The sequence below is a fragment of the Mustela putorius genome, unplaced genomic scaffold, assembly GCF_011764305.1.
Source record: "Mustela putorius furo isolate JIRA1106 unplaced genomic scaffold, ASM1176430v1.1 tig00003972_pilon_pilon_pilon, whole genome shotgun sequence".
In the NCBI taxonomy this organism is placed as follows: domain Eukaryota; kingdom Metazoa; phylum Chordata; class Mammalia; order Carnivora; family Mustelidae; genus Mustela; species Mustela putorius.
Window position 1 is genome coordinate 15715047 of NW_025422115.1, and position 20571 is coordinate 15735617.

At 37.2% G+C, this 20571-nt stretch overlaps 1 protein-coding gene across 3 annotated transcripts in view; it reads right to left on the reverse strand.

Moving 5' to 3' along the window:
• Window positions 1-20571, reverse strand: part of SCAPER (S-phase cyclin A associated protein in the ER) — a 508924-nt gene that overhangs the window by 70553 nt on the left and 417800 nt on the right. For all 3 annotated transcript variants that reach the window (XM_013059415.2, XM_013059414.2, XM_013059413.2), the window contains one exon: window positions 9606-9838. In XM_013059415.2, the coding sequence (XP_012914869.1) occupies window positions 9606-9838 (233 nt within the window). The remainder of the gene's footprint in view (window positions 1-9605; window positions 9839-20571) is intronic.

Genomic DNA, 20571 nt, shown 5'->3' on the forward strand with positions numbered 1-20571 from the left:
ATATCTGTCTATTGTTGGGAGTGGGGTATTAAAGTCAATAACTATTATCATATTATTGTTTATTTCTTTTAGTTCTATTAGTATTTGTTTTATATATTTAGGTGCTCCAGAGTTGGGTACATAAATATTTATCACTGTTGTAACTTTTTAGTAGACTGACCCCTTCATCATTATACAATGACCCTCTTTGTCTCTTTTTAGGTTAAAATCTATTTTGTTTGATATAAATATAGCTACCCCTGCTTTCTCTTAGTTACCATTTCCTTGAAATATCTCTTTCCATCCCTTCACTCTATGTATGTCCTTAATGCTAAAATGAGTCTCTTATAGGAAGCATATTGTTGGATCTTGTTATTTCCTCCATTCAGCCACTCTATGTGCTTTGATTAGAGAATTTAATCCAATTACACCATTAGTAATTATTTATTAGTAAGGACTTACTATTTTGCTGTTTTTTGATTGTTTTTATACTTTCCTTATTCTTTGCTTTTCTTGCTGTTTTCCTTTGTGATCTGATGACTCTTTGTGGTGGTGTGATTTGACTCTTTATAATAATCTTTTGTGTATCTACAACAGGTTTTCCTTTGTAGTTACCAAGAGTCTTAAATAAAATATATTTATTACATCTTACTTTAAGCAGATTAAGTTTGACAGCATATAGAACCTTTATGCTTTTACTTTTACTTCTTCCCTGCTCACATTTTAGGTTAATGATGTGATTTTTTATATTTTTATTTATATTTTTTATAATTTATATTTTATATAATTTATATTCTTAATAATTTGTCTTTATATTTTTATAAAAATAATTTATATTTTAAGAAATAACTTATATTTTAAGTAAATATTTATATATTTTATAAATAACAACTGATATTTTTATATACATAAAGTACATATTTTATATATATTTTAGGATATTGTTGTAATAATTTATATATTTTTATAAAATATATATATTTTAAAATATAAAGCATATTTTATATTTTATAATATATATTTTTACAGGTTGATGTAATATTTATATTTTTATTTTTTAATTTTTATAATATATATTTATGTATAAATATAGAAAATATATTTATATTTTAAAAATATAAAAGATATTTATTATATTATATAATTTATATTTTTATAATTTATATATTTTATATTATTATATTGATATAATAATTTATATTTTTAATATGTGTTTATCCAATAACAGATTACTGTAGTTATGGTTAATTTCAATATATTTGATTTTTAACCTGTAAACTAGGGTTTTAAGTGAATTGTGCACCACCATTACAGTATCAGACATTCAGACTTTGCCTATATGTTTGCTATTTCCAGTGACTATTACATGTCCATGTATTTTTGTTGTTATCCTCCTTTTGTTTTAGCTTGAAGAGTACACTTTAGCGTTTCTTGTAAGGCAGGTCTAATGGTGGTGAACTTTTTCAGCTTTTGTTTATTTGGGAAAGTATTTTTTCCCTATTTCTGAAGGACAGCATTACCAGGTACAGTATTCTTGGTTGGCTGTTCTTTCTTGCCATATTTTGAAAGGTGGTGCCTTGATGTTGGGCAGGGCTGCAGGCTGCACTCTAGGTAGGCTGCTGGCTGTACTCTGATGTTGGGCAAGTTTGCCAGCTGGGTTCTCTGGTTGTGAGGGGTTCCCAGCTATATCTCATAGTTGGATGGGGCTATAGGCTATGCTTTGAGGTTTCTCAGGGTCACTGTTCAGGCTTCCTGTTTATGTGTGGGGCAAGAAACATGATCAACAGTTGGGTAGAGATGCTGGCTTGGCTACCTGCCTATGCACAGCTGTTGGATGGGCTTCATGGCTTCCTGGGTTCTTTGGCTGGTCGAGACCCGAGGTAATGCTGAGCAGCTGGGCAGGGATGTCAATTTGCTCCCCTGCCTGGGTGGGACTCTAGAACAGGCTCGACAGCCAGTACAACCTGGTGACTAAGGAACCAAATCAGGGAGAATTGCTAACCAAGCTCCTTGTCCAGATGGGACTATTGGTTTATGTCTATGAATGGGCAGAAATCCTATCTGAGATTTCTGCTCAGGAATGCAGTCCACCAGGATTTGAGAGCTGATTGCTGTCAATCCCCCCCACCCCCCATCGTATGATAGCCCTACAGATTCCCCCAGTGATTCTCATGAGGCAAAACCCAAGTGGGCCTCTGAGGGAGTGTCCCAGTGCCCCAGGGGAGCTGGATGTTCACTCTGGGATCTCTTTTTGCACTGGACAACTATAGGCTTAGCAGGACCCTCTCAGTGTATGTAGCACTGTGCCAGTCTGCGGGAGGGGTGATGCAGTCAGAGTGTTAGCTCTTCCTTTTACCCTTATAATGCAGTTCTTCTTGGTCCCTGTTGTTCAGGGAGGTTTACTTCAGCCTCACCCACCCTCAATTTCTGATATTTTCACAATGGCATCTTATCTACAGATAGTTGTTAGCTGGTCTTCCTGTGAGGGGAACTGCAGTTGGCAGGAACCTATGTTGCCATTTGGTCAGTGACACAGTCAGCTCTACAGCAGAGAACTAAGGTCTTGTAAATAGGGACCTACCCCAAGGAACTAGTACTGCTCCAAATAAGCAGAGGCATTACCTGTGGCCCTGTGCTACCACTTTCATAATAGGATGGTTGGTAATGTTTTAGTACATTCCATCCACATCTCAGCAAAGTTCTGAAGGTGGGATTGACAGCAATCTGAAGGCTTAAAGTCCAAAATCAAAGGGCTGACAATGTTGGGCTCCTCTGAGGACTCTCTTTGGTTTTTAGATGTCTGCCCTTTTGCTGCCTCTCCACAGTTGTCCCTCTGTACATGTACCTAGTATTCTTAAAGTATGAAGGCTCAATTGGGTCCACTCTCTTCTTGGCTAGTCTAGCTAAAGGTTTGTCCATTTGACGTTTTGTTAATCTTTTCTATCATTTTCCTATTCTTTTTTTCATTTATTTCTGTTTTAACCTTTATTATTTCCTTCCTTTTACTATCTTTGAGCTTAGGTTGTTCTTTTTCAAGTTCCTTGAGATGTAAAATTAGGTTGTTTATTTAAGATCACTGTTGTTTCTTGATATATGTATCCATCAATTGGCTCAATTGAGTTGCTGTATAAATATTGTATAAATCTATGATTACTCATAGGTAATCTTTGGGTAGGTCAATTTGGCAATATGGACAAAAAACTTTAATGCATATTCTTTTGACCTAGAAATTCTACTCCTTAGCATTTATTTTAAGAAAACAATCCGTTTGACTTATTTCACTCAGTATAATCTCCTCCAGTCCCATCCATGTTGATACAAAAGTTGGGTATTCATCCTTTCTGATAGATGCATAATACTCCATTGTATATATGGACCATATCTTCTTTATCCATTCTTCTGTTGAAGGGTATCTTGGTTCTTTCCACAGTTTGGCGGCTGTGGCTATTGCTGCTATGAACATCGAGGTACAGATGGCCCTTCTTTTCACTACATCTATATCTTTGGGGTAAATACCCAGTAGTACAATTGCAGGGTCATAGGGTAGCTCTGTTTTTCATTTCTTAAGGAATCTCCACACTGTTTTCCAAAGTGGCTGCACCGACTTGCATTCCCACCACCAGTGTAAGAGGATTTCATTTACTTATGGAGCATAAGAAATAACACGGAGGACACTGGGAGAAGGAGAGAAGAAGTGAGTTGGGGGAAACTGGAGGGGGAGATGAACCATGAGAGACTCTGGACTCTGAGAAACAAACTGAGTGTTTTGGAGGGGAGAAGACTGGGGGGTTGGGTGAGCCTGGTGATGGGTATTAAGAAGGGCACATATTGCATGGAGCACTGGGTGTGGTGCATAAACAATGAACCTTGGAACAGTGAAAAAAATAAATTAAATTAAAAAATATAAATTATAAATAAAACAAGCTCATTAATAAAATTCAATAAAATAAATTCAAATAAAATAAAATAAAATAAAATCTCACCTGTACATAATCAACTGAAAACAAAGAAAACAAAACAATCAGTTGTAGGGAAAGGTGAGTGTACAAAGTTGTTCTTCATAGTAGTATCTGTAGTAAAAAAACTAGAATAAACCTATATGAGTAATAATAGGTTACTTGAAGCAAATCATTGCTATATAATAAAATACTGGGAAAGCCAGTAAAAAGTAATTTGCAAGTTCCTATTGATTTAGAAAAATAAATAAAAACATGATAAATAATATGTACGTGTATTACAGTATTTTTAAAATTAAAAAAAAAAAGCACATGTCTGTATATCAAAACCAACCCAGTGATTATCTTTGGGTGGAAGGAATTGAGGTAATTTTTGTGTGTTTATAAAAATACCCATTGTTCTCTTCTGTGTTTTCCAAATTGTTTTTCTCATTGAGCACAGAGTAGTTTTATAATTAGGAAAAAGAAGTTATTTTGAAAAGGAGAAATGAGAGAGAAATAGCCAAACTATCTGCTATTGCAAGAGAACCTGCACATTTAAAGACACAAGCAGTAGAGTGAAGGTAGTAAATCTGAGAGAGAGTGACAAGGAGAATCAATAAGTAGTAAAGACTGACTTGAATGTTGGTTTGGTAAAGGAGTCTCTGTGAAGAGTCTGACAATGCTTAGATTGTGGGCTTAAGTAATTGAATGGGATACTGGTGCCACTGACAAGTACAGAGGACACAGGAAAAGGAGTTCCTCTGGGTGGAAAGATTATGTATTCAGTTTTGAATTTGGGGAGACTGATGTGCCTATGCTACCTCCTTGTATGTGGCTAGGGTTTGTTGGCTAGCAAAATGCTAAAGCACAGTTTTATAACTTCTTGAATAGATGCCTTACATTTAATAACTTTTGATTCCAAAAGACTGGTTTCAGTGACTTGGACTCATCTATTTGCCTTTTGGTTGTACTGTTTCATTTTCCTGTTTTGAGAGATAAATATAAATTTCTAATTGGATATGATGAAAAGAATTGTGTGGCAACAAAAGACTTTAAAGAGCCAAAGCAACCCTGTAAAAGAAGAACAAAGATGGAGGCATCACCTCCTGATTTTGAACTATAATACAAAGCTGAGGTAACCAAAACAGTATGGTACCAGCACAAAGACAATTCTGTCCCATTGGTCTATACGAATGGGACAGAATTGAGAACCTAGAAATAAACCCATGCATCTGTAGTGCACAAATATTTGACAAGGGAGCCAAGAATACTCAATGGGAAAGGACAGTCTCTTCAATAAATGGTGCTGGAAAAACTGGATAATCACTTGCAGAAGAATGAAATTGGACCCCTATCTTTCACCACTCACAAAAATGAAATTGAGATGGATTAAAGACTTAAGCACTTAAGTATTTACGACCTCCTGAAACCATTTAGCTCCTAGAAGGAAACACAGGGAAAAAAAACTCCTTGCAGTGGACTTGGTAATTTTTTTTTTTTTTTTGTCATATGATACCAAAAGCATAAGCAACAGAAACAAAGATAAAGACGTGGGGCTACACCAAACTTAAAAGCTCCTGCATAACAAAAGAAACAAACAACAAAATGAAAAGGCAACCTACTGAATGGAAGGAAATATTTGTAAACTATGTATCAGATAAAGGGTCAATATCCAACATACATAAGGAACTCCTACAACTCAATAGTAAAAACACAAATAATCTGATTAAAAAGTGGGCAAAGGGGGCGCCTGGGTGGCTCAGTAGGTTAAAGCCTCTGCCTTCGGCTCAGGTCATGATCCCAGAGTCCTGGGATCGAGCCCAGCATCAGGCTCTTTGCTCAGCGGCGAGCCTGCTTCCCCTTCTCTCTCTGTCTGCCTGTCTATCTGCCTACTTGTGATTTTTCTTTTCTGTCAAATAAATAAATAAAATCTTTAAAAAAAAAAAGTGGGCAAAGGACTTGAATAGACAGTTTTCCAAAGAATATAGAGATGGCCAACAAGTACAGGAAAAGATGCTCAACCTCACTGATGATCAGGGAAATGCAAACTAAAACCACAATGAGATACCACATTGTACTTCTAAGAATGGCTATTATCAAAAAGACAAGAGACAATTTTGGCAAGGATGTCGAGAAAAGTGGACCCCTGTACACTTTTAGTGGGAATGTGTATTTGTATGGTCACTATGGAAAACAGTAAGGAGGTTCCTCAAAAAACTGAGAATAGAACTACTATATGATCCATCAATTCTACTTCTATGTATATATCTGAGAGAAATGAATCACCATCTCAAAGAGATATCTGGACTCTCACATTCACTGCAGCATTACTGAGAACAGCCAACACATGGAAACAACTCTATGTGTCTATCAGCGGATGAATGGATAAAGAAAATGTGGTGTGTGAGTGTCTGTGTGTGTGTATAATGGAATATTATCCACACTTGATCTTAGCCAGAAGGTCAAGAAGCAATAATGGAATATTATCCAAAAAAGGAAGGAAATCCTGCCATTTGCAACAACACGGATGGACCCAGAAGACATGTTAAGTCTATGCTTAGTAAAATAAGTTAGATGGTAAAAGATATATACTGTATGATGTCTCTTATATGTAGAATCTAAAAAAGCTGAACTCCTAAAAATAGAGAATAGAATGGTGGTTATTAAGGCCCGGGCCCAGGGGAAATGAGATGTTGGTCAAAGGGTATGAGGGTAGAAACTTCCATTTCTAAGATGAATACGTTTTGGAGATGCAATGGCGACTATAGTTAACAGTACTATATCATGTACTTGAATGTTGCTAAGAGAGTAGCTTTTAAATGTTTCACCACACATATAAAAGGTAATCAATCATGTGAGGTGATAAAGGTGTTAACTAATCTTATTGTGGTAATTATTTTGCAGTATATTTGTATCAAACCATCACAATTTACATCTTAAACTTATACAATGTTATATGTCAATCATATCTGAAGAAAGTTGGAAAACAGAATTGTGGAGCTTCAGGGTTGGTCCATTTCCTGAACAAATTTCAAATCAGTATTTTTAAAAAATGCAATCTGCTTCTATCCTACAAACAATACTGCTTTCATAGAACTGTGCTAAACACTGTCACTGCCAATATTTTCACTTTCTAGAAAGAAGTTCTGATTTTTGACAGCCAAACAGTAATATTTGGATATTCTGTTAAAGGTCTTTTTTAAAAATTTATTTTTTATTTATTTTCAGCAAAACATATTCATTATTTTTGCACCACACCCAGTGCTCCATGCAATCCGTGCCCTCTATAATACCCACCACCTGGTACCCTGACCTCCCACCCCCCACCCCTTCAAAACCTTCAGATTGTTTTTCAGAGTCCATAGTCTCTCATGGTTCACCTCCCCTTCCAATTTCCCCCAACTTCCTTCTCTTCTCTATCTCCCCATGTCCTCCATGCTATTTGTTATGCTCCACAAATAAGTGAAACCATATGATAATTGACTCTCTCTGTTTGACTTATTTCACTCAGCATAATCTCTTCGAGTCCTGTCTATGTTGCTACAAAAGCTGGGTATACGTCCTTTCTGATGGAGGCGTAATACTCCATAGTATATATGGACTACATCTTCCTTATCCATTCGTCCATTGAAGGGCATCTTGTTAAAGGTCCTTTTATTTGTTTTTGTATCCCAGGACCTTGTATGGCGTCTGGCACCAAGTGCTACAGGTGACCATTGCATGAATGGATAAATATTTCTGAGACGTCCTTAGATCTAGACTGCACCATGTAAAATAATGACAATAAATCCTGGTATTACCATCTTTGTTAGAAATCCTCTTGCTTCTTTTCTCCCAGATGAGAAGAAGGAGGAGGAGCCATGTGTCAGGGTCCTGTGCTCTGCTCTAGCTCTATTTCTAGAGCACAAGCCAGAGAATAGCACTAAAGACTGTGCTCGAACTTTCTCTGCCCAGCTTTACAACTCTACAGATATAATAAACTGAAAAAAATTTCCAGGTTATGGCAGGGACTGGGGTGAGATTTCTAGTCATTATATCTGAGGTGGTGAGAAAGCAAGCATGGAAAGAATTAGACATGTTCTGTTTGCTTCATTAGGCAGATCTAAACTACAGTTGGTGGTTCTGCACATAGCCATCATGAAGCCAACTAACAATGCATTATATGTAAGAAAAGAACCTTCACCAAAAGTGGTTCAAGTCAGAGATAAGGAGTGGCAGAGTTTTGTTCTAAAGGACTGTGATTGTCCATTATCCATTTTAAGATACATGAGATTTGGTTTGACAGATTACCAGTTATTTTTTTCCCCAATACCTTCCTCATTAAGGAACGATCTGGGAACCATGATAATATATGTGAAAACGTATGTATTTTCTCCTGGAAAGTCCATTAGAATTACACTGAAGCCTTTGGCTGATCCTTCTACCTCATCACAGCTGAGGCATGGACAAGAATGCAGGGTTGCTGTATCACACGGCAGCCCTAAGGAGAATGCTGGAACAGAATGGCATGTATTAGCAGAGACGCTGTAGGTTCTACAGTGACCTAAGGAGGTGGGGGAAATTGAAGGGGATCAAGAAACTGAAAGGCCAGGGAGGATGAAAGTCAAGTGCTATAAGATAAACGGTTGTGAACCCAAAGGGCCTAGTACTTTCTAGCAATAAATATGCTTGGGGAAAGAGGACAGGTAAATGGAAGGGAAAAGTGAACAAAATAATCAAGGGTAAGAAAAAGACTGAATGAAACAACTGTTCACAAGAAACCACTACAGAAAAACCAGAGGAAATTTATAAATTCTTTTGAGACAAATGTAGAAGAGGACATTCTCTTTTAACCTATTAACCTACCATAAGCTTCAGAGCAATAAACTGCAAGGATTTTGGAAACCAGAGATCTGTGCTGATCACAGAAAAGTTACTGATAGGTAGGGCAAGAAACTGTTTAACACCAAATGGAACCCTACTGGGAAATTAAATGCCCTGCCTGATTCAAGATTCCTGAGGGAAAAAGAGTTCAGATGTCAGAATAGGAGGAAATTTCCCTGGAGAAGAGGTGACCTTAGGAGTGAACAAGGGTTGACCTTGAGCAGGTGTCAGAAATTGCTACGTTTGTGTAGTGGAAAGCACACAAGTTTTAGGAATCTAGCTAGACCTGAGTTTTAATCTCAAATCTCCTACCTACTTTTTATATTTATTTATTACATAAACTTAGGCAAAGCACTTAAGCTCTCTGGCAATTTCCCCACCTACAAAGTCTGAATTAGAAATCCTACACCTATAGGGCTGCAAAGCTTCTATTACAATATGTTTACATAATGAGTGCTCCATAAATAATAGCTATTATTGTTTTAAGTCTGAACCAAGTTTAAAACCAGAGATGACCTGAAATAAGGGAGTTCTTAGAAATTCTTGAGTTGGGAAATAGTTGACAGAAAGAAAGTTATAAAAGCTAAGACACTACATATTATAATATCAAATATCTAAATATCAAGAATGACAGATGAGTTCTAACTGTATTGCTTTTCATTAACAGGACTTTTCTTCTCTGTGTTACAAAATGTAGTGTATTTTCCACCAAAAATTTATGGATGGTGTTGTGAGAACCAATGCCTTCACATGGGCACTGAGATTTAAATAATTTTAGTATTTTTTTAAAGAAGAAGAAAGTTTGAAGAAATCTAGCAATTTTACCTGATGAGGTCCTGAACTCGACTGTTAAAAGCATCACCTTGTGAAGGTTTGCTTTTCATTTCCTGTGTTGATATTTTTGGTGTAGCTGGCTGGCTGTTTCCATCTGGTCGATTGGCAATCAGGCAGCTAAAAACCACAGCACTGACTTTGAGAAGTCCAGTTGTCAAACCTTCAAAAACTTGCTTATTTGTATTTCTTCCCAAAATAGCATTATTTTCATCTGGAACATACACCTAGATGGAAAAAATACAGTAATTATATATCAGTAAAACCACCAGAAACGGACAGAGATAATTTGGAACCTTTCTGGAATCACAAGTAATTTTGAAATTGTAGAGGTGGCTAGTTAAATGTTCAGGTATTGGTTTTGACGTTATGTTGCTGAGTTCAAGTCTCAGCTTTGTCCTTGCGAGTTGAGCGACCCTGGCCAGGTTAATACTTCCACGCTTCATTTTCTCATTTATAAAACAGGGACAACGACAGTGCCTATATCTTAGGGTTCTTGTGAGGATTAAGTGAGCTAATCTGTATAAAATGCTTAGTTCATGCCTATGTATATAGTAAGTACTCAATAAATATTGTTTATTCAATTGAATAAATTATTTTTAAAATTTGTATGAGCCCGGAAAATGAACTAATGGGTAAACTGACAGCAGCATTGTTTTCTTGAATTGAATTCTTTTCTTTCATTGAATTCTAAAAATATCTAATCTAAATTTCTTTATTAAAGTGAAATTTGTATTTTTTTTTATCACAAAATGGCAAAACAGCTTTTCCTCTAATATATAGGGTCATATTTGGCCATCTTTGTGTATAGTTTACAGGAAGTAACATGGTTAAAAGTGGGACTAGGAGTTAGAACCTGGGCTTGGGTTTTGGCTCTGAAGCTATATGGTATTAGACAAGTTCCTTAACTTTTCTGTGTCTCAGTTTCTTCAGTTGTGAAATGAGGATAATCATAATCATAGCAGTAAATCAACCTGTGTAAATTCTTAGAACAATGTGTGGCACATAGGTAAGCCCCACAGACATGTTATCTGCTACTACAACTGCTAATCTTACTATGATTCCTCCTATTACTAGGAGTAAATACTACTGTGTATGAACATCAGCTGTCACAAAGAAGGATGACTTAAGAAGTACAATGGCTAGATACATAACTGCCAGGCTAGGAGCTCTGTGTCCTTGTTCTGCAATTGGCTACTTAAAGGCTCACTCTTCCCAAGAAGAAGAGCAGCTGCCTCCTGAAGGCCTTACTACCAAGAAAGGGGCTGAGGCAGTAAGCTAAGGATGAGAAGAAAGGAGGTATGGACTTGGAATCAGATGGTACTATATTCAAGATCCAGTTTTTCTTCAGCAGATTATAGGACTTTAATAATTTTACATTTCTGAGACTTGGTTTCTATATCTGCCTACCTGCTGAGACTACTATAAAGTTCAAATAAATGATGAAGGGGAAAACACCTGGCAAATGATGACACTTTACAAATGCACTTACTTAGTAACAATCACCCTCTACTTATCCTCACTCTATACCTGCACCAGTTCTATCAGAAGACAGAGGAACAAATAATCACTTGGATTAAAAAAGAAAAGGATCTTTATAAACACAAGCAAATGTTTCTTCCATTCCTTTTGTTGTTAATTAGACATTTCATGAAAATCACTTCACTGAGACTAGCCTGTTATAAGACTGTTGACCATAAGTTATCTCTGACCACTGAGCCATTCTGAAGCCCAAGTAATTAGAGTAGAATTTTTCTGCAGTGTGTACTCCAGTTAACTGATGAAAGTTCCCTTTGAAATTCTATAGCAGTTATAAAACAGTCACACAAAGCTTTTCAGATTGTGACTAGTGTAACCTAGACTGTCCCAATTCAGAAGGTGGTATATGATGAATGGAGTTTGAAACTATCATAGGTCAGAAAGAGCAGGTTATGGTGCAGTGAAACACTCCTCAAAAGTATCAGTGGCTTCAAACATAAAGCTTTATTTTTCATTCACATGACATGTCCATGTCAGGCTGCCTGAAACTCTGCATCCCTATTGTCCTTACTCGGGAGCCCAGGTGACAAAGCAACTATCATTTCTAGCAACAATGACCCAAAGAACTTTCTAAGATGATCAAAGTGTTCAGTCTATACTGTCTATATCTGCACTAGTCACAAGTGGCTTTTTTGAGCACTGGAAATGTGGTTAATGTGACACAGGTACTGAATTTTTAATTTTAATTAATTTTAATTTGAATAGTCCAATAAATTAATTTATCAGGGACAGTACAAGGCACTGCAGGTCACAGTGGCAGAAAAGAAAAAAAGATCTCTGCAAGGTCCTATATCAACATTTAATGCAGTATCTGAAAGTGACACCATTTTTGCTAGAACTAATCACATAGTCCAACCCAACCATAAGGGAGCCAAGAAATGTCATCCTACTATGTACTTGGAAAGAGAGAAGTAGAATATTTGGTTTGCAGTACTACTGACTGCGTGGTATTGTTTCTTCCATTATGACTATACATATATTATTCACAGTTAAGCTATTTATCATATGATGACTATATTTACTTTCTTATACAAGTTTTTTGTTTAGTTGGGTAACTTTTTAAAAAGATTTTTATTTATTTATTTGACAGATGGATCACAAGTAGGCAGAGAGAGAGAGGAGGAAGCAGGCTCCCCACTGAGCAGAGAGCCCGATGCAGGGCTCGATCCCAGGACCCCGGGATCATGACCTGATCCGAAGGCAGAGGCTTTAACCCACTAAGCCGCCCAGGTGCCCCTCGGTAACTTTTTTTGTATGCTGAATTTCCTATTTACCTATCATTAATGCATTGTCAACCTTTCTGGCTGAATTGGAATTTCCTCTCAAGTTCAGATGCATCAGGAATTATTGGTTCTTTTTAGCTCCCTCAGTGGAGACATTCTCCTGAACCCTACCACACCCCCTGCACTAACCTGGCCTGCTTGCTCTGTACTGTATGACTCTCATTTTGAGACTGTCTTTTATCTTCATCTTAAGAATTCCTCCCACCCCTTCCCAGGTTAGATTCCCTTTATTTCTTGGATTCCTCTTTTTCTTCTCATTCTCTCATTTTGTTGAGGAATATATTGCAACAACTTCCTAAGAAAGGGTGCAGCACTGGGTGTTCTACATAATTAATGAATCACCAAAAGCTAATCATGTACTGTATGCTGGTTAACATAATAATAATAATTTAAAAAATGGTACCTGGGAAGAAAAATTTTGAGACCCGTGTATCTGTAAATATCTTTCTTTCATCCTTATACTTGAATGATAGTTTGGCTGAATAGAGAATTCTTGGTTGGAACTAACTTTCCTTTGGAGTTCTGAAAGACAGCTCCCTTCTTTCCAACTTCAAGTACTGTTGTTAAGAGGTCCAATCTAATTCTTAATGTTTTTGTACCTAGTCTGTTTCATCCTTTCTCAGAACTTTTAGGAACTTCTTATCTCTGATTTCCTGTATAGGTCCTTCTTCATTGTGTGTGTGTGTGTGTGTGTGTGTGTGTGTGTGTGTGTGTTTGTGTGTGTGTGTGTGTGTGTGTGTAAAAACTCAGTTGTCCATTTTTTTAAAAAAAGATTTTATTTATTTATTTATTTGACAGGTAGAGATCACAAGTAGGCAGAGAGGCAGGCAGAGAGAGAGAGAGAGGGAAGCAGGCTCCCCACTTAGCAGAGAGCCCGATGTGGGGCTCAATCCCAGGACCCCAAGATCATGACCTGAGCCGAAGGCAGCGGCCCAACCCACTGAGCCACCCAGGCGCCCCCTCAGTTGTCTTTTTAATCTGAAAACTGCATGTTTCACTTATGGGGAAATTTCTTGCATTATTTCTTTGCTAATTTCCTCCCATTCATTTTCTCTGTTGGACTCTGGTCCTGAACTGAGCCTGTAACTTTCTAGTATTTTGTTTTCTCCTGCTTTTCATCCTTTGTGTTTTATCTTACTTCTTAGATCACCTAACTTTATTTTCCAGTCCTCCTTCTGAGTTTTTCATCTACTATATTTCTAATTTTCATGAGATTTTTTTTTTAAAGATTTATTTATTTCAGAGAAAGAGAAAGAGCACCATGTGGGGGGAGAGTGAGAGGGAGGGGGAGAGAGAGAATCTCAAGCAGACTCTGCACTGAGCATGGAGCCCCACAAGGGGCTCAATCCTACTACCCCGGGAGAGATCATGTCCTGAGCGGAAACCAAGAGTTGGATACTTAACTGACTGAGCCACCCAGATGTCTCTAATTTTAGGTGCTCTTTTTGGCTCCGTATATGTTTTGTTTTTATAGTTTTTTGTTCTACGGATACAGTATTTCTCATCTCCGTGAGATTACACTTTTTAAAGATTTTTATTTTGTTTCCTACATGGTCTCTATCTCCTCTGAGTTCTTTCTCTGTACTTTATATTTTAAGCTTTCCTTACATATGTGGTCATGTGGGACATTCTGTTCATACTCAAGACTGATAGACAGATTAGTGTATCACAATCTTGATCTAGTCACAAGCTGGATACAAATTCTGTGTGAAGGGCTTCAGTTTGGATGACTAAACAGATACCTAGCTTTTCCACTGTGGGAATCCCAAATATTAGTATTTATATATCAGTTCTTCCAGGAGAGTTAGTTTCATAAGAATGAAATCCTGTATCTTCCAAGCCTGGAGTACATAAGATGGGCTGCCCATTTTTGCACAGATTCATAGAATTCTGAAGAAGGCTGAGAGGCTCATTATTTAAGGAATAGTTTTTCACTTAATCATTTTTTTAAAAGACTTTATTTATTTGACAGAGATCACAAGTAGGCAGAGAGGCAGGCAGAGAGAGGGAGAAGCAGGCTCCCTGCTGAGCAGAGAGCCTGAAGCGGAGCTCGATCTCAGGACCCTGGGATCATGACCTGAGCTGAAGGCAGAGGCTTAACCCACTGAGCCACCCAGGCACCCAATCATTTTGTTTTTGTATGACTTTTTGTGGCTGTAGATGGTGTCCCCATGCCTGGAGTAACTTTGGTTCAAACTCTTTTTTCTTCTGCCACAGTTGTGGGGAGGAGGCACTTGCTATACACAAGGCAGATGAAATCTAGGACATTTAAACTGCCTCTTATTTAGACTGTCAATCAATTAGACTTTATAGCCCCACTTTCAACCTCATTTTCTGATAATCCTGGTGACTTTAATTCTTGAGCCTTTTGGGGTTCTACAGAACAAATTTTCTTCTGGCGTTTTTCTTCCTGTTAATTTAGGTTTTAGCTTTTAGATAACCATCTTTCAACTATCTCCTTTTCAGATTAAAACATATTTGCATTCCTTTTCTTCCCATTCTCTCTGTTTTTGAGGATTCAGGCCTGTATCTACTTACTGTAATATTAGTGGGCCCCCGGCAGAGGAAATGTAACTTGTGTGTTCAAATTGGCCACATTTTAAAATTAACTCAATAAATCCACCAAAAACACAACTTTTTCTTTTATACACTACAGAGAGAATATGAGAAATACATTTCTGGGTAATGTCAAGGTTTTTCATCATCACAAATTTTCATAATCCTTTCTTTTCAAGAAACCTGTACTAATTTCCTTCAAGTATTTCAAATAAAACACTATGCATGTGTATTTGGCAATCTTTCACTAAATCAGAAGTACTTTATCCACTACTGCATCTTTAAAGAATATAGTTGAGAATTAAGGAAAAATATAAAAAATCTGAAATACCAAAATTAATGTCATTTATTTAATCACTTGCTTATCTGGCATTTGCATATCTACTACATAAATGGTCAAGGGATCAGAGTGATGCTCTGTTGACCTTAAGGGTCATTCAGAGCCTGCAGACTTTGATTTTACAAAAAACTGTAACAAACTGTGGTTTTATGGTTTATAGAAGAACAGAAAGAACAATATAAAAGAGAAAAGCGGTGACCATTTTAGAAGCACGTAGTAGCAAAATGTGACACCAGTTCTGGAAACACAAAAAAGGACATATATGAGTGAAAAAAGGCACTTTATTGTGAGACTCAGTTATTACTAAGACTTGCTCATTTTTATTTCTTCTGATATTATTACTTACTACATATAACTAGCTTATGCTCAAAATGACAACCTAAAGATAACCCCCCAAAAGGGGGGCTAAATTATGAGTCACACTCACTGGGAGGGGATAAGAGAAGAAAGGATGAAGATTAACATCTATGAGGTTTTTCTACTAAGCCAAAAATGCTTAAGCTTTTTTCTTATATCATCACATTTAATTTTTACAAATAAATAATTCAAGTTCAGAGATATCAAGGACATGCTAGTTAATGGAAGGTCTGGGACTTGAACCTGAATTTATGAGACTTTAAAGCCCATGTGCTTTCTCTTACCCCCTGCAGATTTCCTCTCATTGGGTATCTCTTTTACTGAGGAATCTGTAGAAACTCTGTCTTTGGTGGAGGGAAGCAAAAATTGGTCATGGGCCAAACATTGTTTTTCTGATGTCTCTTCCATTAAAAAAAAAAAAAAAGACGAAGAAGAAAAATTCTTTTAGACCTTCATTTTGGCCAAAGGGCAAGAAAATATATTTAAGGGTTGATGGGATAATTCTGGGTTAAATGTACTAATCTCCTTATTCAGAAACTGTCAATGTGGTTTGAGCGTGAAATGTCACTTCTTCATCAGCCCCAAGAAAATAAGCTCAGTATAATGTAAATCAGATATATTTTTATGATATTCTTATGTTCTTTGTCCACTTTTGATTTTCTATTTCATTGGGGCTTTCTACTTGATTTTAGAAACACCACTTGGCAGTTTCTCATAAACACAAATTGAAAAATTTCTCTAACAATCTGGCAGTTAGATGAAGAACGCTTGTGGCCTGCAGGAGCCAGCCTTCCCTTATTAGGCTTGCTGCACTGAATCCTGGGATTTCAGACCTAGGTCTAAAGGCCCTCACTGTACTGAACAGTATTTTACTTTCTCCCCATAATTTTCTAGTTTCCAACAGTCTAAGTTAGTCTGACATTCAGTTCAGTCCCTCATCATATTTTCCCATAGAATTCTGTGCATGTATATCTGTGGTTTTTTTTCATTAGTATTGATCACTTCACTGCTGAGAACAGAGTTTTCTTTTGCCTGAAATCTTTAGTGAAGTCTTTTTTTGTCTTATCAGGACATTTTATTCAAATGGTCACAAAAAATTTCCTTATCCGTCTATATAGATTTTTCTTTTGCTGGTTTTAAATAATTTAACAGCAATGCTTTAATAAGAAACCAATGTTTCATCTATCAAAGAGTTTTTTCTTTTTATGATTTTATTTATTTACTCATGAGAGACGGGAGCGGGGGGAGGGAGGCTGAGGCACAGGGAAGAGCAGGCTCCCTGTGGAGCTGGGAGCCTGATGCGGGACTCGATTCCAAGACTCTGGGATCATGACCCGAGCCAAAGGCAGACACTTAACCAACTGAACCACCCAGGCACCCATAGGAAAGAATTTCAGGATGTGAGGGTGATCTGGCTGCGACATCTGCCACCCCACTGATCACCAGGGTTGATTTGGCTGGTCCGGCTGGCTAGGTGGGTGTCCCCTTCCTCCCTCACTGGTCCATGTACAACTGTCCCGAAGCTGCGTGCTTGTTGGAAGAGGAGCACCTTCCCCCATAGAGGAAGATCATTCTTCCGTCAAGGGTACAGAGCAGCTGCGCTCCCCAGCCAGGACCTCCAAACAAGCTCTTAAGGAAAGAATTTCAAAATTGCCTAAATTAAGGTAAGGAGGGGCTTATCTTTAGTGAGACAAAAGATTCTTTCTCCTCTTTAAAAATGAGATTTGATAAAAAGAAACTTGCAGAAGGTATCTATACTGTAAGGATAATGTATTCAGAGCAGTTCTCTATACTGTTATCTTTTGTCTACTTGGATATCATTTTTACTTGCCAGAGGTAAAATAACTCATTAGCAGTCTGCTCTTTGGGACACTTAGTAGATGAAAGGCACACCTCGAGTTCTCATACATGTTTATAGACCAACACTGGAGTCTGAACTAACTTCCAGCACAGTTGTTTGGCCAAGAGCACACTGCAGGTTGAGGACCCTGTCCTTTAGGAAAGGTGTGCTAGCAAAATCTTCCCCACCCCCCTGCTCACTGCCCTGATCTACTGCACACCTGGCTTACCTGAATCTGGAACACATTCCATCCTGGGGTGGGTGGTCTGTGAAGGGCAGGGGAAGGTTACTTTCCCAGCATGCAGCAGTGCTTGTAACTACCACCTGCTGGTATGCACCAGGTCTGGCCTGGGAAAAAACAGAGCTATGTAGCTTTTGGCTCTTCTAAATCTGTCACTTCTGAGGCAGAAATCTAAAACCACAACTTTCTCCAATGGATGAAAGGTATTTCCTTTAGTATATTTCTTCAGAATACACTGGTGTGGCCATTATCTTATAGTTGCAAATTAAAAATTGATTTCATGTATATATTCTTACTGCAAAATGTCCCCTTCCTCTCAAAATATATTTGACCTTTGTAAAGTCTGCAGATATTTCATATAGTTTTAGATCTAGAAAGAACCTCACAATCAATTTTTTTCTTTTACTTTATATTTGAGGAAACCATGGTCCAGAGGAGGAGACTTTCCTGAGGATAAAGAAATCATCAGGGTTGGAATAAGTACTGTGCTGCTTCTCTAAACCTGCTCCAAGGAGAAATTCAATATTTTTAGGACCAAGCCCTGAGGCAAAGAGTTTTAGTAAAATTAAATTAAAAGTCATTATCACTTTTAAAAGGCAAATTCACATTCTTTATCCACCACTATCTCATACTACCAAAATTGTTCCAAAAACTTTCTACATTCTTTTTCAAAATACAGGAGGATGCTTTTCTTAGTAGTACAAATCCATCCTTCTGTAACGTGATTCCAAGAGAGAGAGAAAATTAACTTGGTAATCCAGTGGTAATTCTATCCAACTTATTTTTACTATTGTGAAGTTGGGTTTATGTATTTTTAAGTTGTATAGTGTATTTGTTCACAATGGTCAGTATATGAATTAAGTTCACTGAGAACCACTAGGAGATTGTTTAGAAATAAAGGCTTAGCTCAAGAACCAAGAAAAATCTCAAATAAACAACCTAACCTTATACTTTTTTTTTAAGATTTTATTTATTTATTTGACAGAGAGAGAGAGAAACAGTGACAGGGGGAACACAAGCAGGGTGGGTGGAGAGGGAGAAGCAGACTTCCCACTGAGCAGGGAGCCTGATGTGGGGCTCAATCCCAGGACCCTGGGACCATGACCTGAGCCAAAGGCATATGCTTAAGGACTGAGCCACCCAGGCGCCCCCCAAACCTTAAACTTAAAGGAGCTAGGAAAAGAACAACAAATGAAGCCTAAGGCCAGTAGAAGGAAGGAAATAATAAAGATCAGAGCAGTAATAAATAAAAGAGAAGCTAAAAAACAAAAACAAAAACAAAAACTAATAGAAAAAAAATCAATGAAACTAGGAGAGGTTCTTTGAAAAATTAATAAAAATGATAAACCTCTAGCTAGACTTATCAAAAAGAAAAGAGAAAGGACCCAAATAAAGTCACAATGGAGAAAGGAGAAATAACAACCAACACCACAGAAATATAAGCAATTATAAGAGAATATTATGAAGAACTAACTATATGCCAACAAATTTGGACAACCCGAAAGAAAGAAATGTATAAAAGCTCCTAATAAAGAAAAGTCTAGGACCAGATGGCTCCAGGTGAATTCTACCAAACACTTAAAGAAGAATTCATATCCATTCTTTTCAAACTACTCCCCAAAATAGAAAAGGATGGAAAACTTCCAAATTCATTCTATAAAGCCAGCATTACTCTGATACAAACCAGGTAAAGACTCCGCTAAAAAAAAAAAGGAACCAAAAGCCAACATCCCTGATGAACATGGATTCAAAAATCCTCACTAAAATACTAGCAAACTGAACCCATTAATACAGTAAAAGACTCATTCACCATGATCAAGGGGGACTTATTATTCAATACTGACCAATCAATCAACATGACACACCACATTAATGAAAGAAATGATAAGAACCTTATGATTACTTCATGCGATGCAGAAAAAGCATTTGACAAAATACAACATCCACTTATGATAAAAACCCTCAACAAAGTAGGTTTAGAGAGAATACCTCAACATACTTCAACATAATAAAGGCCTTATATGAAAAATCCACAGCTAATATCCTCCTCAATGAGGAAAAACTGAGAGCTTTGCCTCTATGGTCAGGAACAAGACAGGGATGTCCACCCCCACCACTGTTATTTAACTAGTACTGGAGGTCCTAGACACAGCAATCAGAAAATGAAGTGAAATAAAAGGCATCTAAATTGGCAAGGAAGAAGTAAAACTTTCACTATTTGCAGAGACATGCTACTCTATATAGAAGTCCTGAAAGGCTCCACCAAAAAAACTGCTAGAATTGATTCACAAATTCAGTAAAGTCGCATGATACAAAACCAATGTACAGAAATCTTGCATTTCTATATACCAACAATGAAGCATCAGAAAGAGAAAGAATCAATCCATTCACAATTGCAACAAAACTAGTAAGATACCTAGGAATAGACCTAGGCAAAGAGGTCAAAGACCTGTACTCTGAAAACTATAAACACTGACAAAAGAAATTAAGATGACACAAAAAAATGGGAAAACTGTCCATGCTCATGGATTGGAAGAACAAATATTGTTCTTTGCTACCCAAACAATCCACACATTTAATGTAATCCCTATTAAAATACCAAAGCATTTTTCATAGAGCTGGAACAAACAATCCTGAAATCCTAAATGATCCTAGAATAAAAGACCCTGAATGGCCAAAGCAACTGTGGAAAAGCAAAGCAAAGCTGGAGGCATCACAATTCTGGTTCCAAGTTATATTACAAAACCACAGTGATCAAGACAGTACGGTACTGGCACAAAAACAGACATACAGATTAATGCATT